Source organism: Dromaius novaehollandiae, chromosome 38, assembly GCF_036370855.1.
Source record: "Dromaius novaehollandiae isolate bDroNov1 chromosome 38, bDroNov1.hap1, whole genome shotgun sequence".
Taxonomy (NCBI): Eukaryota; Metazoa; Chordata; class Aves; order Casuariiformes; family Dromaiidae; genus Dromaius; species Dromaius novaehollandiae.
In genome coordinates this window covers 129,920-153,551 of record NC_088137.1, presented here as the reverse complement: position 1 = coordinate 153,551, position 23,632 = coordinate 129,920, and the positions used below count along the sequence as shown (strand labels likewise).

Sequence of the window (23,632 nt, the reverse complement as noted above, 5' to 3'; positions counted from 1 at the left end):
GATGCGGAAAGGCAGCGCGGCGGGCTGGAAGGGGAAGGGAGGAGCGGGGCTTTGACGGGGAGAGAAACCTGCCGTCTGGCCCCACGCTGCGACGCCTCCCCCCGCGACGCCCGCGCCAGGGCAAGGAGGTGCAGGGAGAGCAACGCTGCGGCGTCCTTCGGTGCTCGGGGGTGTCGGGGCCACATCGGGGGAGGACAAAAAGCCCTGGGAAACTATCGCTTACATAAGCAATTGTCACCCCGTGGCTTATCGATTTTGACGTACGCTTTCCTCTTTCATAAGCCGTGCACGTTAACGTGGGTGCCGTGTCCGGTGGCCTCGGGAAGGGCTCCCTGGGCGCGTCTAGAGCACGCACTATGCAGGGCTGCTCAGCTGCTGCCGCAGCAGAGCCACAGAAATAAATGGGCAGTGACATATCGGGGCCTAATTCTCTGCAGCCGCAGAGTAAATAAGAACCCAGGGCTCCGACGGACGCGCAGAGAAAGATGAGCCGCTGCGCCCTGTCTTGGAGCACCGCAGCAGCCTCCTCCTGATGCTGATACCTTCTGAGCATAATTGACTGAGCAGCGACACTGTCCCCTCGCATTTGCGTCTGGCTCAGCCTCGGCTCGGCTCCGTGCCGACGGCCTCCGACAAGCTGCCGCGCGGGAACGCGGGAGCCGGCACAGGGGGAATGAGACGTCAGGCTGCGGCTGCGGCCGCGCTGGACCGCGGCCAGGCTACGGAGGGCTCCGCGGGCCGGGGGGGCGGCAAGGACGTTTCTTTTGTCATCTCTGCCCGAGCGCTGCAGCGGCAGGAAGCCGAGCTGCGGGCAGGTACGGGGAGAGGGAGGCGGCGGGGAGCGTGGTTTACACTTCCTCAAGCGACAGGAGCCGGCGCCAGCGGCAGAGCTCGCCCCCCGAAGCGGCTCGCGGTCGCTCGGGCGCACGGTTAACCTCGGGGGGACCCACCGGCGGCCCGGCCCGGCCCCCTGAACACGCAGGCTGGCGGCTCCCGCGACTGCGCGGACGGGACGAGAGCCCTGCACGCACCAGCTCACCCGAAGGCCGCTGACGTCGGGGTCAGGCTCCGCCGTGTCCCTGGGGCAGTTTCATCTGTTTTCTCAGGATCTGCTGTGTGCTGGGAACCCTCCTTCTCAGCGGGAGCCTCTGTAGCTTCCTTCTGCCGTAAAAGTTTTTTTTTTTTTAAAAAAGCAAACTACTTTGTATGTGAAAGTGTTGTTTTCTAACGAAACAATAAATTTGCTGCAGAATTTTTCCAGAACATTTCTGATTTAACAAACTGAGCTGTCAATGTTTCCAAATCGTTGTGCAAACGGCTACAGGAGTTTTTCCCTTCTGTGGGGAGGAGGAGAAGTCTATTTCAGACTAGAATTTCCCATGCCTTTGCCAAGGCAAGCCGCTCTGGCAGCCAGCAGAGGGAGCATCCAACACAGGCAGCTTGCGGCTGCCCCTGTTAGACCTCTCAGCCCTCCAGTTCACCACCGTCAGGAACTGGCGGGAAGGGGATTGTTCCTCCCCACGCTGCGGCCAAGAAACCAGAGATATTAATGATTTTGTCAGGTTTCAGCGTTTCTAGGCTTTGTATATAATTTCTTCTCCCTGTGCCCTTTAAGTATTTTATATCTGTTTTACTGCTAGCAAAGACTTTTGTTTGAATCAGTGGGTGAGGATTCTGGCTTTAATTATTCTACCGATATGTTAATTGTTATATAATTACAAGCACTTTATGAGCGTCGCTAGCAATTTGGGCCCCGACTAGATCACAAAGTGGGCTACTCATGTTGAGACACTGCTTAGTCAATAGTGTTTCACCTCAGAAGTCAGATTTGTTAGCAGACAAACAAACAAAAAAAAGAATAAAACGTATCAAGTATTCTTACCTGTGTGATGTTTTGCCCTCTCTCCTTCCACTTTTTCAGAGCCGTGGATTTATATTGTGGCCTCGAGGTTTTGACTGCAGCTGTAAGAAAGATGAATGTGTTCCCAAATGTGTCAAGACAAAAGAGTGCTGAAATGATTAGTCTCACCGCGCCGGGGGCTGCCAGCCCCTGCACGCTTTCGGCGGCTGTGGCAGGCTCCCAGGCGTCGGGGACGGGGAGGGCTTTGCACGCGCCCGCGGGGGACCGGCGCGGGGCAGGCGGCTCACGCAGACGCTACAGATGAACCGGTTTAGCCGCGCTGCATCGCTATTTAAGGCACAGCACAAACGGGCTCAGGAGTCGCAGGGAAAGGCAGCCCTGCTCGGGCGGGAGACGTTAGGGAGCTCACATGTGGCTGCGTAAGAAATAGCTCTGTGCTGCCCATTATGTTATTTTAAGGTGTTCCCGGAGAGGGCACTAGCAGATTGCCGCCTTTGGCTTCAAAGCGGTACGAACTGGCTGAAAGCGCAAACTCTTGTGGTAAAACAAGTGTCACAGCATGGTTCAAACCCTTGCAAGTTCTTCATGCACACTGCGTACTTCCTGCCTTATCATGGCCAAGAAAGGATGTGCGTGTGCCTCAGAGCAAAACCACCCCCCTTTCCTACACCAGCTGCTTGGGCTTCTGGGCTTGCCAGCCGCAACACGTAAACACAGGCTTTGGGAGAGGAAGAGCTAAGAAGCAGCTTTCGGAACACGAGCTCTTCCCAAACCCTGTCACAGGGAAACTGCCTCCCAGACGGGAACCCTGGGGGCTTTGCTGTCCTGGCTGTGGGACTTCACCCCGGCAGGGTGGCACCCGAAGGGCCTGGAAGGCTCGCCACCACAATACCTGGACAGATGCATGCCACCGCGAGGGCGGGCCACATCCCAGGGCACGGAGAGCCGGGCCTCTCTCACCCAGAGGTGCAAACTCTACCCTTCTGGCAAGCGTCCCCCACCCAAACAGAAAGTGGAAGCTTCGGGGAGGCAAAAGCGAAATGCCTCGGCTCTGCCTGCTTCTGCCAGATGGCATGCCGTCTGCGTGTCACTGGTCTCCTCTCCACCTGCCCTCTTCACCTGGTTCACTTGTGAAGCCATGGTTTCACTTCATTTTCTTCAAGGCTACCATCTCTGCCTGCTGTCTTTGAAGAAAGTAGATGGACGTTTCCTCAGGCTGGCCTTCCACCTAACTGGGGAGCAAAACAGACAAAGTGGGCCTTGCTCTCCTCTTCTAAAGAGAGAGCTCCGCTCACTCCCATCACAGCTCCTCGCCTCGGGATCCTCCCCTTCCTCACTTCCAGCTCCATGCTGGAGATCTTCCTTCCCCAGGGCTAGCACTGACGGTACTGCGAGCCAAACCGACACCCCAGAGATACATAGCCAGGCATTTACCAGAGGACCGGAGGAATGCAGTGCCTCCCCTCAGCTGTGGGGCTGGTGCAGTGGGCACCCTCTCCCGCGTGGGGTGGCCGCCCTCTCTGCTGGGAGGGTCTCCTCAATCCCAGGGCTCGGCAGGGTCGCAGCCCCCTCGGTGCCGGGCTCCCAGGGTGCCGGCCCTCCTGGGCCCGGGGCTCGGCAGGTCGCAGCCCCCTCGGTGCCAGGCTCCCGGGGTGCCGGCCCTCCTGGGCCCGGGGCTCGGCGGGGTCGCGGCCCCCTCAGTGCCAGCCCTCCTAGGCCTGGGGCTCGGCAGGGTCGCGGCCCCCTCGGTGCCGGGGCTCCCCGAAGCTCCCTCAGCCCAAGCCCGACGCGACCGCTCACCTCAGAGCTGCGACGCCCGCTCCTCCTTCCCCCGCCCAAAAAGGTCTCCCAGCCAATCCGCGCGGGCGCCCGCAGGCCGCGGGCCAATCGGCGGGCAGCGCGGGAAAGACAAACGCCCCCGCCCGCCGGGCTCGCGCCGCCGGCGGCTGCTGTTTAACGGCCGCGGCGCGAGGGGCCGCTGTGGCGCGCGCCGGGGCAGGCCACGCCCACCGCGCGGGGAGGGGCGGGGCCTCGCGGGCCGTTGGCCGCGGGCGGAGGTGGGCGGGGGGGGCAATGGGGGTCCCTGGGGGCCACTGGGGCCACTGGGGAAGTTGGGGGGGGGAATGGGGGCCCCTGGGGACACTGAGGGAGTTGTGGGGCAATGGGGGTCCCTGGGGGCTATAGGGACACTGGGGGAGTTGGGGGGGGAATGGGGGCCCCTAGGGACATTGAGGGAGTTGGGGGGCAGTGGGGGCCCCTGGGGGCCCCTGGGGACACTGAGGGAGTTGTGGGGCAATGGGGGCCCCTGGGGACATTGGGGGAGTTGTGGGGCAATGGGGGCCCCTGGGGGGCCATAGGGACATTGAGGGAGTTGGGGGGCAGTGGGGGCCCCTGGGGCCATAGGGACACTGGGGGAGTTGGGGGGGGGGGAATGGGGGTCCCTGGGGACACGGAGGGAGTTGGGGGGCAGTGGGGGCCCCTGGGGACACTGGGGGAGTTGGGGGGCAACGGGGGTCCCTGGGGACATTAGGGGTGCAGGGGGGGTCTGGGGTTCCCTAGGGATATTGGGGGTCTCTAGGGATCAGTGGTCTTTCGGGGAGAGCTATTGAGACGGTGCCATTAACACATTTTCTCTTATATTTCCAAGAAACAGGTGTCTCCTGGTGCCTGATCTCTCCGCAAGCGAGCGCACAGGGACCTCCTTCCTGGCGGCTGCCTTTTCCCTGCGAATTCCGCGAGAAAAGGGACATCGGCGGCTCCGGGGGAAGGGGTAAACGGGGAGAGGGGTTTGGAGGGCAGGAGGGTTTGGGGGAGCGGAGAGCTCTGCGGGAAGGGGTTGTGGTGGGCAGGGGCCGGGGGTGCAGTGGCAGCGGCATTCGGGGAAGGGTCGCTGGGGTCCCCCAGGGCTGGGAGGGCTGATGACCGGGCCGAGCGGCCCCCAACAGCTGCTCGCGCCCGCGGAGGCCGCTCCGGTCCCCTCGCCGACCCGCGCGCTGGCTGACGTCTCGCAGGGGCGCCGGCGGCATGGACCGCTGGCGGCACAGAGCCGAGGGCCGCGTCAAGCGCCGCAGGACCAGGCGGGAGCGCGACTCCGCCAAGTTCGGCCGGAGGGCGGCCGGAGCCCGGTGGCCGGAGCCCGGGCCCCCCCCCGGGGTGCCGCCGCCTCCGTGGGGCTGCCGCCGCGCCGGCCGGCCCCTCTGCAGCCCCGTGTCGGCCCCCCGGCCCGTCGTCATCACCCAGCGCCGCCTCAGCCAGCACCTGGGCATGTTCAACCGGGAGGTGAAGTCCGTCGACATCGAGAGGCTGCTGAGCCCCCGCCGCGGGCCGGAGGCCGCCCCGGCGAGCCCCGGCAGGCAGGGCGCCGGGACGGAGACGCGCCCGCGGGCCGGCACCCCGGCCGCCCCCAGCCCTGCTGCGGAGCCCTCGCCGCGACGCCTCGCCTGCGACGCTGCGACGGAGCCCGGGAGCGGGGGGCCTCGGCCCGCCGCTCCTGCTGCCGCGGCACCGGAGCCGGGTCGCCCCGAGCCCGGCGGGAGCCGAGCCGAAACGCCGACGCCCCTGAGCGACCAGGAGAACGTGCCCCCGCCGGGGCCGGAGCCGGGGCCGGGGCCGGGGCGCGGGGCGGCCGGCCCGCCCTGGAGGGAGATAGCGTGCCAGCTCCGAGCGCTGCTCGGCCGCACGCTGGCGTTTCCGGGGCGCGACCTGGCCGGCGAGCGGCGGCGGGCCATCCTCGCCGTCCTGCTGCACAGGCACCGCGCCTACCCCGACCTCTCCGCGCTGCTGGCGCACAGGACCCGGGCGGCCGACGCTGCTCCGCCAGGTCAGGGCGCCCGGCGGGGTGCCGGGAGCGGGGCAGGGGTGCGGGGCCTGCCCTGGGGTGTTCCTCCCGGAGCCGGGTCCCTCTTTCCCCGCGCGGGCCCCCGCGTCCGGGCCCATTGCGGGGGAGTTCCCGGCCGAGGCGCGTTCGGGCTTCGCTCACGGCCCCGTTTTCTCTCCCTTGCAGGTCTCGGGAGCCCCGGCACCCCGGAAGAGGAGCCGCTCTTCCCCGTGGGGAACTTCGAGGCCGACGCTGCTGGGCAGTGGAGGAGGAGCGGGGGCCTGCCGTCCGCCTGCGGCTGCACCCCCAGCCCCCCGCCGGTGAGTGCCCTCCTCCCCGGGAAGCCTCCCCTGCCCGGGAGCGGGAAGGTCTCGCGCCGTCCAGCCGCAGAGGGAAGAGGGAGGGAGGTGGGAAAGCAGCGGTGACTCTGTCCGTGGTTGGGGGCCGGCGATGCAGGCGGCCGGTCCGGCCTCACTGGGGTTTATTTATCCTTCGTGTCCGCACAGAGCCATTTCTGCTGGACGCTGGGGAACGAGGAGGCGGGAGGCGTGTGCCCGGAGAGCCCTGCCGCGCTCTTCTGCGTCCGCGGAGAGAGGAGAGCAGCCTGCCAGGAATCCCCGGCAGGGCGGGAGGCGTTTGGCCGGCGCGCCGGAGCTCTGCCCCGCGGCGAGCTCCTGCCTGGCTCCCCCCCTGCCCGCTTCTCCCCGCTGGAGGGGCCAGGCCTCCTGTGCGGGGCTGCGCCCGGAGCCGCTCCGTGCTGCGGGGCCTCCTCGGAGCCTGCTTGGGGGTCCAGGAGCAGGCCGGAGAAAGCCCTCGTGGACTTTGGCGAGGACGCTGCGGAGGGATGCAGCTGGAGCCGCGGGCCGCCTCTCGCGACGGGCGATCTGGGCCTGGACAGCACGAGCCCGTGCGGCCTCCCCTTGGCCGTGCCGCGGCAGTACGGGTTGAGCTGGCGTCCTGCTGCAGAGCCGTGCGCTTCCCAGCGCCTGGACTGGGGAGCCGGCCCCGCGCACACCTCGGCCGACGTCCTCGGAAGCGCCTGGAGCCCCGGGGCCTTCGAGCGCGCCGGGCGCCGGCTCCCCCGCGCGCCGGGCTGGCCCCGCTCCGCGCGCCGGCCCGCCTCCCCGGAGCTCTGCCCTCGGCACGGCTCCCGCCGGCCGTGGCCGGACCGTCCCCTCGCGGAGTTCGCGTCCAGCTGGGGGACGCGCGAGCCGGGCCGCGGGAGGCTGCCGGCGCCCGCCGAGCCCGGAGCCTGCTGCTGGGAGCGCCAGGACAGCCCGGAGAGCCGCCAGCCGTGGGGCCGCGAAGCCTGGGAGCTGCCCGAAGCGGGGCCCGGCGGGAGCCCCGAGGACGCTGAGTGGCTCCGCGCGCTCCGGCACCTGCCCGTCTCCTTCTTCCCCCCCTCGGCGGCCCTGGAGCCCGGCTGCTCCCCGCCTTCCCCGGCGCTCGGGTGCCTCTGGGATTGCTCCAGCCCCGAGGCCTGGGTCTTCCCCCGCATGAAGCTGTACTGAGACCCGCCGCGGCGAAAGGCGCGGGAGGCGAGAACCTGCAGAAGCCCGTGCTTTATTGTGGCGCGGGCCGGCGGCGCCGTGCTGGGCGCTTTGCCCGGAGCCTCCCCCCTCTCCGGCCGCCGCGCGCTCAATAAAGGCTGTTTCTCCCGACGTGGCGTCGTGACCCTTCCTGCCCGCTGCTCCCCAGCCCCGCGCCGTCTCCCCTCCCTCACCGCGGTGCCGCGTCCCGGAGGGCAGCTCCCGAGCGGGTTCCCGACGCCGCGGGGCCGCGCGCGCGTCGGGATCTGTGCTGTCCCCCCCAGCGCCCGCTGGCCTGGCGGCTTTGCATGGGGATGTCGCTGGCCCGCACGCCGGGTCGGCACGTGAGCCCGGCTGCGCCAGCTGCCTCCTCCGGGCAGCGGGAATTATCCGGGCGGCCCCGCACCCCGGCAGCTCCCCAGCCTTGCCCGGGCCCAGCCGCAGCTCCGCCGCCGTCCTTAAGGTCCGCGGGATCCCCGGGAACGCTGAAGCGTGGCGCGGCAGCGGCCAGCACCACCCGGCCCGTGGCGTCCCGCTCCCTTCCTCAGCACGTCCGCCCAGCCGCCTCCGAACCCCCAGCGCGGGAGCCGGATGCTTTCCGGGGGCACAGAGGCTGCAAAGCGAGGAGGAGGAAGGCTTTGGGCTGCCTCCACCGCCTACAGCAGCTTGTCTTCCTCCCCAAAGTCTCCCTCCTCTTCCTCCACGTAGTTGCTCTTCAGGGCCTTTTTAAGCTTCGTCCAAAAGAGCCTCTGGGCCTCGGGCTCCGGAGGCCAGCTGAGGTAGGTCTTCTTCAGCATCACCTTCCGCATGCGGTGGTAGGCGGAGAGCTCGGCGTTGGGGATGGCCTCCAGGAAGACCAGCACCAGCACGTCCTTGAGCTCGTCGAAGAGGCGGTAGCTGGCCAGCTGGATCTCCAGGGAGCACCACTCGCTCTGCAGGTAGCTGCGGCTGATGACGCAGATGGTCTTGCGGCTGTTGTAGATGCTGTCGACGATGTTGTCGATGATGCTCCTGCCGGGCCTGAAGTCGCGGTGGTGCAGGCAGAGGCGGAAGGAGCCCCGGCCGCTGCCCCGCTCCAGGTTGGGCACCAGCTCCCGCAGCACCCAGCCCTCGTCGGCCGAGTTGTAGGAGATGAAGCTGTCGTAGCGGTACCGCTCCTCCTCCCGCCGCCGCCAGCGCTCGTTCACCCAGCAGCGCAGGATGTAGAAGTGGTACTTGAGGCGCCAGTAGGCCCGGTGGTAGAGCAGCGGCAGCACCATGAGCAGCAGCAGCGCCGGCGCCGTGCCCGAGAAGAGGTAGAGCCCCACGTCCAGGAAGCAGACGTGCGTGTCGAAGCTGTACACGTAGGCCGGCTGCTGCCGCGAGTCGCAGGTGTAGTTGTAGAGGTACACCACCTGCACCCGGCTGTTGTTGAGCCACGTCTGGAACCAGGTGTTCTCGCAGGTGCAGCTCAGCGGGCACTTGCGCAGGTCCAGGTAGCGCAGGGCGCCCAGGCGCTGGGCCACGCTCTGGTTGACCGTCTGCAGCTCGTTCTTGGCCAGCCGCAGCGACTGCAGGCGGCTGAGGTTGCCGAAGACCTCCAGGGTCAGGGAGTGGAGCCCCACGTTCTCCAGGTCCAGGGACTCCAGGCGGGTGAGGTTCTTGAAGATGCCGGGCGGCAGGTCCTGCATCCCGTTGCTGCTGTCCGCCAGCGTCAGGTACCGCAGCTGGGCCAGGTCGTCGAAGACGTCGGAGGGGATGAAGAGCAGCTTGTTCTGCGACAGGAAGAGGGAGCGCAGGGCGGTGAGGCCCTGGAAGAACCTGTGGGGGATGATTTTGAGGCCGTAGGGCTGCTGGGCCTGCAGCTTGAGGTCGTAGAGCCGGTGCAGGTACATGAAGGGGGGCTGCTGGCTCTGCTGCTTCGTGATGTACTGCAGCCTGTTGCCCCTGAGGTCCAGCACCTCCAGCGTGGCCTGCACCGGGTGGAAGATGTCGCTGCTGATCTCCTGGAGGCGGTTGCCGTCCAGGTAGAGCTTCCGGAGGCTGCGCAGCCCCCGGAAGGACGCGCCCGTCAGGTGCCGGATGTTGTTCCCCCCCAGGTCCAGCGTCTGCAGCTGGCTCAGGTTGCCGAAGACGTCGGGGAAGAGGACGGAGACGTGGTTGTTGCGGAGGTTGAGCGTCTGGAGGCGGCCCAGGTCGGCGAAGCCGGCCTGGTAGAGGTCGGTGAGCAGGTTGTTGTCGAGCCGCAGCTCGGTGAGGTTGCGCAGCCCCTGCAGCGCGTCCTTCTGCAGGTCGGCGATGCCGTTGATGTTGAGGTGCAGGACGCGGAGGCCGGGCGCGTAGCCGAAGGCGCGGCGGCTGACGACGAGGATGCGGTTGAAGCGGAAGGAGATGTTGTAGAGGCGGGGCAGCAGCGCGCCCGCCTCGCAGGTCGGCAGGCGCTTCAGGAGGTTGTGCTCCACCGCCAAGCTCCGCAGCCCCTGCCGCTGCCCCCGGCTCAGCAGCTCCGCCACGCAGCCCACCGAGCGCAGCTCGTTCCACGAGAGGTCCAGGCTGCCGACGGGCGGGCACAGGGCGAGGGCGCCCTCCGCCAGGGCCCGGATGCCGTTGCGGTGCAGCTGCAGCTGCCGCAGCCCCGCGCCCCGCAGGCGCCGGCACAGCCGGCTCACGCCCTCGGTGCCCAGCGCCAGGCCGGAGTAGTCCACGCTGCGGGGCCTCACGTCGGAGACGTTCAGCACGCGGAAGACGTCCAGCGGGTTGCCCAGCAGCCGGAGCCGGCTGACGTTGCGCAGGCGCAGCTGGGCGAAGGACGCGGCGTCGGAGATGTTGTTGTAGGAGAGGTCCAGCACCCTGACGTGGCGCAGCAGGTCGGGGCTGGCGCCGCCGACGCCCGCCAGCGAGTTGTTGCAGAGGCGCAGGACGAGCAGGGACGGGGGCAGGCGGGCCCCGGCGGGCCCCAGCCACGTCAGGCCGTTCCCGCAGGCGTCCAGGTCCCGGAGCCGCCGCAGGCCCCGCACGCTGCCGGCCAGCTCGCGGAAGCTCCGCAGGCGGTTGTCGCGGAGCACCAGGGAGCGCAGGCCGAGCAGCGGCAGGAAGGCGCCGGCGTCCAGGGCGCGCAGCAGGTTGTGGTGCAGCAGCAGGCTGGAGAGGTTGCCGAGCCCCTGGAAGGCGCCCGCGGCCAGGCCGGCCAGGCGGTTGTGGGAGAGGTCGAGCGCGGCCAGGGCCCCCAGGCCCGCGAAGGCCCCCCGCTCCACCGCCTGCAGCTGGTTGAAGGCCAGGTCGAGGCGGCGCAGCCGGGGCAGGTGGGCCAGGGCGCGGGGCGGCAGGCGGCGGATGGCGTTGTGCGAGACGTTGAGCGCCGTGGCGGCGGGCGGCAGGTCGCCCACGGCGCTGCCGATGTCCCGCAGGAAGCGCTGGATGCAGCGGAAGCTGCCGGCGTCCCGCGCCGCCTGGATGCAGTTGCGGAAGCCGTAGGCCGAGCCCCCCGGCGCGCCCAGCAGCGCCGAGACCCACAGCACCAGGAGGGGCCGCATCCTGCCCTGCGCCTGGCAGCGACGGGTCTGCCCCGGCCCTGGCGCCCCGCGGCGCGGACGGACGCCGGGGTCCCGAGCCGGGCGGGGGACGCCGGGGCCCTGGGCAGGCGGGGCGGGGGCCGGGGGACCCAGACGCCGGGGTCCCGAGCTGGGGATGGGGAGAGGGACGGGGACGTCGGGGTCCCCAGCTGGGGATGGGGAGAGGGACGGGGACGCCGGGGTCCCGAGCTGGGGATGGGGAGAGGGTTGGGGATGCCGGGGTCCCCAGCTGGGGATGGGGAGAGGGACGGGGACGCCGGGCTGCTGGGGATGGGGAGAGGGTTGGGGATGCCGGGGTCCCGAGCTGGGGATGGGGAGAGGGACGGGGACGCCGGGGTCCCCAGCTGGGGATGGGGAGAGGGACGGACGGACGCCGGGGTCCCGAGCTGGGGATGGGGAGAGGGACGGGGACGCCGGGGTCCCCAGCTGGGGATGGGGAGAGGGACGGGGACGTCGGGGTCCCCAGCTGGGGATGGGGAGAGGGACGGGGACGCCGGGGTCCCCAGCTGGGGATGGGGAGAGGGTTGGGGATGCCGGGGTCCCCAGCTGGGGATGGGGAGAGGGACGGGGACGCCGGGCTGCTGGGGATGGGGAGAGGGTTGGGGACGCCGGGGTCCCGAGCTGGGGATGGGGAGAGGGATGGGGACGCCGGGGTCCCCAGCTGGGGATGGGGAGAGGGTTGGGGACGCCGGGGTCCCGAGCTGGGGATGGGGAGAGGGATGGGGACGCCGGGCTGCTGGGGATGGGGAGAGAAGGATGGGGATGGCGGGTTCCCGAGCCAGGGATGGGGAGAAGGATGGGGACGCCTGGGTCCCGCGCAGGCTTGGGGCCCTGGACACCTGGGTCCCAAGCTGGGGAAGGGGACACTGGGGTCCCGCGCAGGCTTGGGGCCCCGGACGCCGGCGTGCGGGAGCGGAGGGCTGAGCGGTGCCTACCTCGCCGGCCGGGCGCTGGAGGCTCTCTGCCTCTCTCCCTGGGGTCGTCTGGTCTTTGGAGGGTGGAAAAGGGAAGCTCTGGGTATCGCTTTCCGTTGCAGCTGTCTGCCACGTGGCGTCTCGGGTGCTGGGCATGGAGCCCGGGCACCGGGGGCTCGGGGGGCCACGCGGGCCGGGATCCCGGGCAGTCGTGCTGAGGGGCGGCGGGACGCGGCCCAGGAGATGCCAGGCGGCGAGGACGGGCGCTGGGACGCCCCGGCATCGGCAGCGCCCACCGGAGGGTCCCGGCCTGCGGCCCCCCGGGCCCCACGTGCTGCTTTCACTTCCCCTCCGCCTCCCACAGGACTTTCCCCCCCGGTTTTGATTCCGCTGCTGGCGGGAACGGCTGGCGGAGGGGGGCACGGGCCGCCCCAGCCTGCCCCGTGCCAGGACACCAGCCCCGGGTCGGGACTGGATTATGCAGGGAGGAGGGCACTGGGTTGCACTGGGTTATACTGGGAGGAGGGTGCTGGGTTGCACTGGGTTATACTGGGAGGAGGGTGCTGGGTTGCAGTGGATTGCACTGGGTTATACTGGGAGGAGGGCACTGGGTTGCACTGGGTTATACCGGGTTATACTGGGAGTAGAGTGTTGGGTTGCACTGGGTTATGCAGGGAGGAGGGCACTGGGTTGCACTGGGCTATACTGGGAGGAGGGCGCTGGGTTACAGTGGGTTATACTGGGTTGCACTGGGTTAGACTGGGAGCAGAGTGCTGGATTGCACTGGATTATGCAGGGAGGAGGGCACTGGGTTGCACTGGGTGGCACTGGGTTATACTGGGAGGAGGGTGCTGGGCTGCACTGGGTTATACCGGGTTATACTGGGAGTAGAGTGTTGGGTTACACTGGGTTATGCAGGGAGGAGGGCACTGGGTTGCACTGGGTTATACCGGGTTATACTGGGAGTAGAGTGTTGGGTTGCACTGGGTTATGCAGGGAGGAGGGCACTGGGTTGCACTGGGCTATACTGGGAGGAGGGCGCTGGGTTACAGTGGGTTATACTGGGTTGCACTGGGTTAGACTGGGAGCAGAGTGCTGGATTGCACTGGATTATGCAGGGAGGAGGGCACTGGGTTGCACTGGGTGGCACTGGGTTATACTGGGAGGAGGGCACTGGGTTGCACTGGGTTATACTGGGAGGAGGGTGCCGGGTTGCAGTGGATTGCACTGGGTTATACTGGGAGGAGGGTGCCGGGTTACAGTGGATTGCACTGGGTTATGCAGGGAGGAGGGCGCTGGGTTACAACGGGTTGCACTGGGCTATACTGGGAGGAGGCGCCAGGTTACAGTGGGTTGTACTGGGCTATACTGGGAGGAGGGCGCTGGGTTGCACTGGGTTATACTGGGAGGAGGGCGCTGGGCTAGTGGGGTCCCCCGGCCTGTCCCAGCTGCCGGTGCTGGCGCCGGTGCCGGCGGAGCGGTCCCGGAGGGGGCGGCGCCGGGGGCGGTGCTGGTGCCGGTGCCGGTGCCGGTACCGGGGGGCGGTGCCGGTGCCGGTGCCGGTGCCGCGCCCGGGAGCGCGCACGGCGGCTCCGGCTGCGGCGGCGGCTCCGGTTGGGGCGCGGGCGGCGATGGGGCTGCGGCCGCCGCGGCCCGGGGGGGCGGCGCGGCCCGGGGGGGCGGCCCGGGGGGGCCCCGCGCTGCTCCCGCTGCTGCTCCCGCTGCTGCTCCCGCTGCTGCTCCTGCCCGCCGGCGCCGGGGCCAAGTACGTCCGCGGCAACATCAGCACCAAGGAGGTGAGCCGGGCCGCGCCGGGGCCCCTCCCCGCTTTGCACCAAGCCCCCCGTTGCACCGGGCCCCCCTCCCCGCTTTGCACCGAGGCCCCCGTTGCACCGGGCCCCCCTCCCCGCTTTGCACCGAGGCCCCCGTTGCACCGGGCCCCCTCCCCGCTTTGCACCAGATCGCCCGTTGCACCGGGCCCCCCTCCCCGCTTTGCACCGAGGCCCCCGTTGCACCGGGCCCCACTCCCTGCTTTGCACCGAGGCCCCCGTTGCACCGGGCCCCCCTCCCCGCTTTGCACCGAGGCCCCCGTTGCACCGGGCCCCCTCCCCGCTTTGCACCGAGGCCCCCGTTGCACCGGGCCCCCTCCCCGCTTTGCACCGAGGCCCCCGTTGCACCGGGCCCCACTCCCTGCTTTGCAGCGGGGCCCCCGTTGCACCGGGCCCCCTCCCTGCTTTGCACCGGATCCCCCGTTGCACCGAGCCCCCCTCCCTGCTTTGCAGCGGGGCCCCCGTTGCACCAGGACCCCCCTTTTGCACCGGATCCCCCATTGCACCAGGCCCCCTCCCCGCTTTGCATCGGATCCACCCCCCTCCTGCTTTGCAGCAGGTCCCCCTTTACCCCGGAGCTCCCCGTTTTGCACCGGGTGCCCCCGTTTTGCACCGTCCCCCCCAGCTCCAGGTCCCGTTTTGCCCCGTGTCCCCCTTTGCCCCAGAGCTCCCCGTTTTGCACCGGGCGCCCCATGCCCCCAAACTGGCCCCAGTCCAGTCCCCCCAGTCCCCCCAGTTCCCATCCCAGCATGTGCCTGGGGGGGATGCCCCGAAGGGGTCTGTGCTGGGGGCACTGGGTGGACTGGGAGCGGGGCACTGGGCAGACTGGGAGGGGGGCAGCCTTGGTGGGAATCTCCAGCCCTGGGAGTCCCGTTACCCCCAGGGCACGTTTGGGGCGAAACCCTCCAAAACGGGGCCGGACCCTCCCTGTCCCGGCTCCTCGGGTGCAGAGCCCGGTTTGGGATCCGGGGGGCCAATGTGGGGCATCGGGGTGTCCCAAAAGGATGTGGGGGGCATTGGGGGTCCTGGAGGCTGTGGGGGCAATGTGGGGCTGGGGGGGGCTGTCGAGGAGAGGGAACCCCCCAAACCTCGTCCCCCCCCCCCCGCCATTCCCAGCTCCCTTCTGGGCCTGCTCAGCCCGTTGCCTTGGAAACCCGGAGCAGGGCCGTTGCCATGACAACGGTGGGATGTGAGGGTCACGGGAATGGCGGTGCCCCCGCCGGCACCCCCATGTCCCCCCCCCCCGGCCCCCCCCCCGGCGCCCCAGGCCTGGGCCCTGCCAGGAGGCCGCGTCGCCATGGCCACGGCGGGATCGGGTGGCACCCGGCCGCCCGGACGCCTGGGTCCCCCGCGCTGGGTGGGGGGGCCGGCTGCCCGGGGCCCCAGGGTGCAGGGGGGGTGCAGGGACCCCCCCCCCGGATGCCCAGGTCCCCAGGGTGCAGCGGGTGGTGCGGGAGCCCCCGGACGCCTGGGTCCCCAGGCAGTTGGGTCCGTGGGTGGGAGCAGCGGCGGCCGCCGGGGGTCTCGGCCGCCCCTCACCCCCCCACTCCCCCCCCCAGGACTGGGTGTTCCTGACCCGCTTCTGCTTTCTGTCCGACTACGGGCGCCTGGATTTCCGGTTCCGATACCCGGAGGTGAGTGCCAGGCCTGCTCCCCCGGCCCGGACGCCTGGGCCCCTCTGCCCGGCTAATCCCCCCCCATCCGCCCCCCCCAGGCCAAGTGCTGCGAAAACATCCTGCTCTACTTCGACGACCCCTCGCAATGGCCCGCGGTCTACAAAAAGGGCAACAAGGTGGGGTGCGGGACCGATCCTGGGGGTGCGGGACCGATCCTGGGGGTGCAGGACCGATCCTGGGGGTCTGGGGGGTGCATCAGGGTCCAGGGCCTGTTTTGGGGTCTGAGCGTCAACTGGGGATGTGCAGGCCCTGGGGTGCGTTGCTTTCTTGGGGTATATTGGGGGGCTGGGGGTAAAATGGGGGGCTGGGGGTATATCAGGGATGTGCAAGGTTTGGGGTTTATGGGGGTCTGGGGGTTTATTGGGGTCTGGGGGGGGTTATGGGGCTGGCTTGGGGTCTGGGTGTGGATTGGGGATGCGCAAGGTTTGGATTTTTGGAGTCTGGGGGGTGTATTGGGGGTCTGGGGGGTGTAAGGGGGTCTGGGGGTGTATTAGGGGTCTGGGGGGGCATTTCAGGGTGCAGGAGGTCTCTACACTGTGCCTGGGTGGTCCGGGTGCATACTGGGAGTGGGGGGTGATACTGGGAGCGGGGGGTGATACTGGGAGTGGGGGGGTGATACTGGGAGTGGGGGGGTGATACTGGGAGCGGGGGGGTGATACTGGTCTGGTGCACGTGTGGGGAGGTGCAGGGTCTCGGCACCTTTTGGGGGGGGCCGCACGGGGACGGCCGGGGCGGGGGGGTCCTGTGCCCACCCCCGTGTCCCCCCCTCCAGGACTGCCTGGCGAAGGAGTCGGTGATCCGGCCGGAGAACAACCAGGTCATCAACCTGACCACGGCGTACGCCTGGTCGGGCTGCCAGGTGAGCCGGGCCGGGGGGGCCGGGGGCGCGGGGGGGCCGCGGCGCTGACCGGCCCTGTCCCCCCCCGGCTCCCCGGTGCAGGTGCTGCTGCAGGACTCGGTGCGGTACCTGAGCTGCGCCAGCGGCCGCAGCTTCCGCTCCGTGCGGGAGCGCTGGTGGTACGTGGCCCTCAGCAAGTGCGGGGTGAGTGGCCCCCGGCCCGGCATCGCGTCGGCCTCGGCCTCGGCGCCATCATCCCCTTCCCCGTCCCTTCATCCTCATCCCAGCATCCTCATCGTCCTCATCCTTGTCCTGTCCTCCTTGTCCTCATCTTCATCTTCATCCCCATCCTTTTCATCCCTCTCATCTTCATCCCTGTCCTTGTCCCATCCTCCTTGTCCTTGTCTTCATCTTCTCCCTCATCCCTTCATCCTCCTCATCCCTTCATTCCCCTCATCCCTTCATCCCATCCCCCTCGTCCTCATCATCTCCATCCTGGTCCTCATCATCTCCATCCTCATCCTCATCATCTCCATCCTTGTCCTCATCCCATCCTCCTCTTGCTCATCCTCATCTTCATCCCTTCATCCTCATCCCATCATCTCCAGCTTCGTCCTCATCTCATCATCCTCATCTTCATCTTCGTCCTCGTCCCTTCGTCCTCATCGTCCTCGTCCCCGCCGTCCCCCCAGCCCTGTGCTCACGCCCGTCGTGGCCCGTCCCGCAGGGCGACGGGCTGCAGCTGGAGTACGAGATGGTGCTCACGAACGGGAAATCCTTCTGGACCCGGCACTTCTCCGCTGACGAGTTCGGTGCGGCCTCAGCCCGGGGCGGGGGGGATGGTGGGGTGGAAATGAGGGGGCGGCAGTGCAGGGGGTAGTTGTGGGTCGGGGGCTGCAATGGGGGGAATTGTGGGGTGGAAATGAGGGGGTGGCAGTGCAGGGGGTAGTTGTGGGTCGGGGGCTGCAATGGGGGGTAATTGTGGGGTGGAAATGAGGGGGCGGCAGTGCAGGGGGTAGTTGTGGGTCAGGGGGCTGCAATGGGGGGTAATTGTGGGGTGGAAATGAGGGGGTGGCAGTGCAGGGGGTAGTTGTGGGTCAGGGGGCTGCAATGGGGGTAATTGTGGGGTGGAAATGAGGGGGCGGCAGTGCAGGGGGTAGTTGTGGGTCAGGGGGCTGCAATGGGGGTAATTGTGGGGTGGAAATGAGGGGGTGGCAGTGCAGGGGGTAGTTGTGGGTCAGGGGGCTGCAATGGGGGGAATTGTGGGGTGGAAATGAGGGGGTGGCAGTGCAGGGGGTAGTTGTGGGTCAGGGGCTGCAATGGGGGGTAATTGTGGGGTGGAAATGAGGGGGCGGCAGTGCAGGGGGTAGTTGTGGGTCAGGGGGCTGCAATGGGGGTAATTGTGGGGTGGAAATGAGGGGGTGGCAGTGCAGGGGGTAGTTGTGGGTCAGGGGCTGCAATGGGGGGTAATTGTGGGGTGGAAATGAGGGGGCGGCAGTGCAGGGGGTAGTTGTGGGTCAGGGGGCTGCAATGGGGGTAATTGTGGGGTGGAAATGAGGGGGTGGCAGTGCAGGGGGTAGTTGTGGGTCAGGGGCTGCAATGGGGGGTAATTGTGGGGTGGAAATGAGGGGGCGGCAGTGCAGGGGGTAGTTGTGGGTCAGGGGGCTGCAATGGGGGGAATTGTGGGGTGGAAATGAGGGGGTGGCAGTGCAGGGGGTAGTTGTGGGTCAGGGGCTGCAATGGGGGGAATTGTGGGGTGGAAATGAGGGGGCGGCAGTGCAGGGGGTAGTTGTGGGTCAGGGGGCTGCAATGGGGGTAATTGTGGGGTGGAAATGAGGGGGTGGCAGTGCAGGGGGTAGTTGTGGGTCAGGGGCTGCAATGGGGGGTAATTGTGGGGTGGAAATGAGGGGGTGGCAGTGCAGGGGGTAGTTGTGGGTCGGGGGCTGCAATGGGGGGAATTGTGGGGTGGAAATGAGGGGGTGGCAGTGCAGGGGGTAGTTGTGGGTCAGGGGCTGCAATGGGGGGTAATTGTGGGGTGGAAATGAGGGGGCGGCAGTGCAGGGGGTAGTTGTGGGTCAGGGGGCTGCAATGGGGGGAATTGTGGGGTGGAAATGAGGGGGTGGCAGTGCAGGGGGTAGTTGTGGGTCAGGGGCTGCAATGGGGGGTAATTGTGGGGTGGAAATGAGGGGGCGGCAGTGCAGGGGGTAGTTGTGGGTCAGGGGGCTGCAATGGGGGGAATTGTGGGATGGAAATGAGGGGGCGGCAGTGCAGGGGGTAGTTGTGGGTCAGGGGGCTGCAATGGGGGGTAATTGTGGGGTGGAAATGAGGGGGCGGCAGTGCAGGGGGTAGTTGTGGGTCAGGGGGCTGCAATGGGGGGTAATTGTGGGGTGGAAATGAGGGGGCGGCAGTGCAGGGGGCAGTTGTGGGTCAGGGGGCTGCACATAGGTGTTTTGGGGGGGCGCCTTGCCAGGGGGCTGGGGGGGTGAGCCCCAACCCTCCTGCGTGTCCCCCCCCAGGCATCCTGGAGACAGACATCACCTTCCTCCTCATCTTCGTCCTCATCTTCCTCGTCTCCTGCTACTTCGGCTGTGAGTGGGGGCCGGGGGGGGCTGCACTGGGTGGGGGGGTCCCAGTGCTGGCGGGGGGTGTGCTTCTCGGTGCTCACCCCCCCCGTGTCCCCCCCAGACCTGCTGAAGGGCCGGCAGCTGCTGCACACCACCTACAAGATGTTCATGGCGGCGGGCGGCGTGGAGGGTGAGCGGGGTTCGGGGGGCGCGGGGGGGGCCGGGGGGGCGCCCGGCTCACCCCCCCTCTGCCCCCAGTGCTCAGCCTGCTCCTCTGCTGCGGCTACTGGGGCCAGTACGCCTGTGACGGCGTGGGCAACGCCAGCCTCAAGATCCTGGGTAGGTGCACGGCGCTGCACGCGCGGCTCCTCATGCACCGCGTGCGAGTGTGGCTCCCGTGCACGGCACTGCACACATGGCTCCTCGTGCACCGCGTGCAAGCGTGGCTCCCGTGCATGGCGCTGCACGCGCGGCTCCCCGTGTGCATGCACGGCTCTCGTGCACGGCGCTGCACATGTGGCTCCTCGTTTGCATGCATGGCTCCCATGCACGGTGCTGCACGCGCGGCTCCTCATGCACCACGTGCGAGCATGGCTCCCGTGCACGGTGCTGCACGCGTGGCTCCTCGTGTGCATGCACGGCTCCCGTGCACGGCGCTGCACGCGCGGCTCCCCGTGTGCATGCATGGCTCCTGTGCGCGGTGCTGCACGTGCAAGCGTGGCTCCCCGTGCAAGCGCGGCTCCCGTGCACGGCGCTGCACACCCGGCGCTATGCTCGTGCACGTGCTCATGCGAGGCCCGTGCGCGCGCCGTGCCCAGCCGCCCTCTCGCCCCCAGCCAAGCTGCTGTTCTCCGTCAGCTTCCTCATCTTCCTGCTGATGCTGATCCTGCTGGGAAAGGGCTTCACCGTCACCAGGTAGCGGGGGGGCGCGGGCCTGTGGGGCACCGTGGGGCGAGGGAATGTGGGGCTGAAAGGGGCAGAGAAGGGCTGTGGGGCAGCCCTGGGCATGCGGGAGCAGCCGTGGGGTGCAGGGGACAGCTATAGGGTGGGCTATGGGGCAGCCTTGTGTTGCAGGGGGTGGCTGTGGGGCACAGGGGCCAGCTATGGGGTGGCCGTAGGGGTGCAGGGGACAGCTATGGGGTGACCATAAGGGCACAAGGGACAGCTATGGGGCAGCTATGGGGTGCAGGGGGCAGCTACGGGGCGCAAGGGGCAGCCACAGGGCAGCTCTGGGCACTGGGGCCGGCCATGGGGCGCCGGGGCAGAGGCTGCCTGGTGCCGCCCGGGTGGTGGCGGGCCATGGGGCAGGCCGTGGGGCAGGCCGTGGGGCGCCCCGCTGACGGCGCTCGCCCAGGGGCCGCATCAGCCACACGGGCTCGGTGAAGCTCTCGGTCTACATGACGCTCTACTCCATCACCCACGTGGTCCTGCTCATCTACGAGGCCGAGGTGAGCGGTGCCGGGGGGGCCAGCGCCGGGGGGGACCACGCCGGGGGGGCCGCTCCAGCCCCGCTGACCCCCGCGGCCGGGCAGTTCTTCGACCCCGCGCAGGTGCTGTACACCTACGAGTCGCCGGCCGGCTACGGGCTCATCGCCCTGCAGTTCCTGGCCTACGTCTGGTTCTGCTACGCCATCCTCATCACCCTCAAGCAGTTCCCCGAGAAGCAGCCCTTCTACGTGCCCTTCTTCGCCGCCTACACGCTCTGGTGAGTGCACGAGGGCGGGCACGGGGCACACGCCGCGGCGGGGGGGGTTTGCACGGGGCTGCGGTTTGCACGGGGCTGCGGTTTGCACACTTGCACCACGGGACAGGTTTGCACGGGGCTGCGGTTTGCACAGGGCTTGAGCAACAGAACAGGTGTGCAAGGGGCAGGGGCTTGCACAGGGTTTGCACGAGGGCATGCAGGAGGGTGCGCAGCTTTCCACGGGGCTTGCACAAGGGCATAGGTGTGCACAAGGCGCACAGGTGTGCATGAGAGCGCAGGCGTGCAGGAGGACGTGCACGAGGGTGCAGGCATGCAGGAGGGTTTGCACGAGGGTGCAGGTGTGCATGAGAGCGCAGGCGTGCAGGAGGATGTGCACGAGGGCCCAGGTGTGCATGAGGGCGCAGGTGTGCACGAGGGCCCAGGTGTGCAGGCGTGCAGGAGGGTTTGCACAAGGGCGCAGGCGTGCAGGAGGACACGCACGAGGGCGCAGGTGTGCACAAGGGCGCAGGCGTGCAGGAGGGTTTGCACAAGGGCGCAGGCGTGCAGGAGGACGTGCACGAGGGAGCAGGTGTGCACGAGGGCGCAGGCGTGCAGGAGGGTTTGCACAAGGGCGCAGGCGTGCAGGAGGGTTTGCACGAGGGCGCAGGCGTGCAGGAGGACGTGCACGAGGGCGCACACGAGGGTGCTCCCGGCCCCCAGGTTCTTCGCGGTGCCGGTGACGGCGCTGATCGCCAACTTCGGGATCCCCAAGTGGGCGCGGGAGAAGATCGTCAACGGGATCCAGCTGGGAATCCACCTCTACGCCCACGCCGTCTTCCTGGTGAGCCCCCCTGCGCCCCACAGAGCCCCCCCGGGGCACCCCGCGCCCCACAGAGCCCCCGCACCCCCGCCGCAACCCATGGGGTGCCCCAACGTGCCGTGCCCCCCTGCCCCAGGTGATGACGCGACCCTCGGCGGCCAACAAGAACTTCCCCTACCACGTGCGGACCTCGCAGATCGGCATCGTGGAGGAGGGGGCGGCGGGCGCCAAGTTCCCCCACCACGTCTACGGCAACGTCACCTTCATCAGCGACTCCGTGCCCAACTTCACCGAGCTCTTCTCCATCCCCCAGGGCCCCGGCGGCGCCGCCACCGTGAGTCGGGGACCCGCGGGACGGAGGGGTGGCCAAGACCTCGGGGTGCTGCGGCTGGGTGGGGACGTCCGACCTCGGGGTGCGGCGGCTGGGTGGGGACCCCCATAGCTGTCCCTGCCCCGTGATGGAGGGGTCTCCAAGACCTCGGGGTCCTGCAGGTGCCTGGGGTCCGCCCAGCCTTGGGGTGCTGCAGCTGGATGGGGACCCCCATAGCTGTCCCTGCCCCAGGATGGAGGGGTCTCCAAGACCTCGGGGTCCTGCAGCTGGATGGGGACCCCCATAGCTGTCCCTGCCCCAGGATGGAGGGGTCTCCAAGACCTCGGGGTCCTGCAGCTGGATGGGGACCCCCATAGCTGTCCCTGCCCCGTGACAGAGGGGTCTCCAAGACCTTGGGGTCCTGCAGCTGGGTGGGGACCCCCATAGCTGTCCCTGCCCCAGGACGGAGGGGTCTCCAAGACCTTGGGGTCCTGCAGCTGGGTGGAGACCCCCATAGCTGTCCCTGCCCCAGGACGGAGGGGTCTCCAAGACCTCGGGGTCCTGCAGCTGGAGGGGTCTCCCCGTAACCAGCCGTGCCCCGGAGCTGGAGGGGGTCCCCCCATAGCTGTCCCTGCCCCCAGGCTGCCGGGAGTCCCCCATACCCAGGACCCCCCAGTGCCCACCTCTCCGTGTCCCTCCGGCAGGTGCGGAAGCAGGTGGAGGAGACGCCAGCGGCGGAGCGGGGCCCCCCCGCCGGGCGCGTGGTGACCACGGCGGAGCCGGGGGGGCCCCCCCGGGCGCCCCCCAAGGGCGCGGGGCCGGGGGGCGAGGGCCCGCGGCCCCCCTGCCAGCTGCAGGCGCCCCAGCTCGCCGCCCACAACGGCTACACCGAGTACTTCAGCATGCACACGGCGGGGGCCCGGCACTTGTAGCCCCCCGGCCGCGGGGGGCCCGGGCCCTGCCCCACGGGGCCCCCAAGTCCTGCCCCCTTGGGGGGCCCCCGGATCCTGCCCCATGGGGCCGCCACGTCCTGTCCCCTGGGGTCCTTGAATCCTGCCCCAGTGGGACCCCAGATCCTGCCCTGGTGGGACCTCAAGTCCTGCCCCAAGGGACCCCCCCAAGTCCTGCCCCATTGGGACCCCCAAATCCTTCCCCATGGGGCCCCAAGTCCTTTCCCATGGGGTCCTTGAATCCTGCCCCATTGGGACCCCCAAATCCTTCCCCAGTGGGACCCCAAGTCCTTTCCCATGGGGTCCTCGAATCCTGCCCCTATGGGACCCCCAAATTCTTCCCCAGTGGGACCCCAAGGGACCCCCAAGTCCGTTCCCACAGGGTCCTTGAATCCTGCCCCCAAAGACCCCCAAGTCCTCCCCCACTGGGCCCCCCAAATCCTGCCCCATGGGACCTCCAGTGCTGCCCCATTGGGACCCTAAATCCTGCTGCAAAGGACCCCCAAGTCCTGCCTAGTGGGACCCCAAATCCTGCCCCGCTGGGGTCATCCCTGCCCCACAGGAAGGTCCCAGCCCCCCCCAACCCCCAGGCAGGGTGAACGTGGGGCGCCCCGTCCCCCCATGTGGGGGGGGGGCAGCCCTCTTGCCCCCCTTTGTCCCCCCCCCCCACCCTGGGGTGCAATGGGGCCAGGTCTGCCCCCCCCAGACCCCCATTTCTGGAGAGAAGGATTTTGCCAAAATAAAGAGGATTCTCGTGTTTCTATTGGGCTGTGGAGTGAGTGGGGGGGCACCGGGGGTCCATGGCACAGGAGGACCCGGACGCCGGGGCCCTTGGGGGTGGGGGGCCAGGCCGGGGGGGTCTGTGGGGTTGGGGGGCTGGGACCTGGGGGTCCCTGGGGGGGGGGGGCGGGACACGGGGGGGTCCGTGGGGCCGCACACGGGGGTGGCAGCAGGACGCCCGGGTCCGCCGCCAGGGGCTGCAGTTGCTCCTCCCCGCCGCTGGAGCTCTGTGGCCAGCGCAGGCCGCTCTGGCCGCTCCGCTCGCTGGTGCGACGGCGGCGGACTGGTCCGTTCGGCGCCCTCCTCTCGCTGATCCGCCACCGCTGGGGGCGCGCTAGCCCCGCTCTCGTTGTCCGCGCGGGCCGCTCCGGCCGCCGTGACGCGCCAGGTCCTCCGAGAAGGCTCTGCTCTAGCCTCTGTCTCTGCGGCACAGCCCGCCCCGGGCCCGGCCAGCCCTCCCGTTCCTCCAAGGCGCCGCTCTCGCTCCGCCCCCCCTCCCTCTGCGCGGC

General features: G+C 68.9%; 2 protein-coding genes across 2 annotated transcripts; one reads left to right on the top strand and one right to left on the bottom strand.

Annotated features, from left to right (window-relative positions):
- Window positions 1-7,459: 7,459 nt before the first annotated feature.
- On the bottom strand, window positions 7,460-10,753 carry LOC112995957 (toll-like receptor 13). The gene has a single exon (XM_026121221.2). It carries the CDS (start codon window positions 10,717-10,719, stop codon window positions 7,864-7,866), a length of 2,856 nt encoding a protein of 951 aa, XP_025977006.2. The 5' UTR covers window positions 10,720-10,753; the 3' UTR covers window positions 7,460-7,863.
- Window positions 10,754-13,303: 2,550 nt separating this feature from the next.
- Window positions 13,304-23,104, top strand: TMEM145 (transmembrane protein 145). Its single transcript, XM_064503534.1, has 15 exons — window positions 13,304-13,468; window positions 15,061-15,135; window positions 15,216-15,293; window positions 15,950-16,036; window positions 16,118-16,219; window positions 16,743-16,827; window positions 18,532-18,603; window positions 18,701-18,769; window positions 18,838-18,918; window positions 19,416-19,494; window positions 19,934-20,027; window positions 20,112-20,284; window positions 20,984-21,104; window positions 21,220-21,417; window positions 22,098-23,104. The coding sequence occupies exons 1-15, from the start codon at window positions 13,304-13,306 to the stop codon at window positions 22,323-22,325; spliced, it is 1,707 nt and encodes a 568-aa protein (XP_064359604.1). The 3' UTR covers window positions 22,326-23,104.
- The last annotated feature ends 528 nt before the right edge of the window (window positions 23,105-23,632 follow it).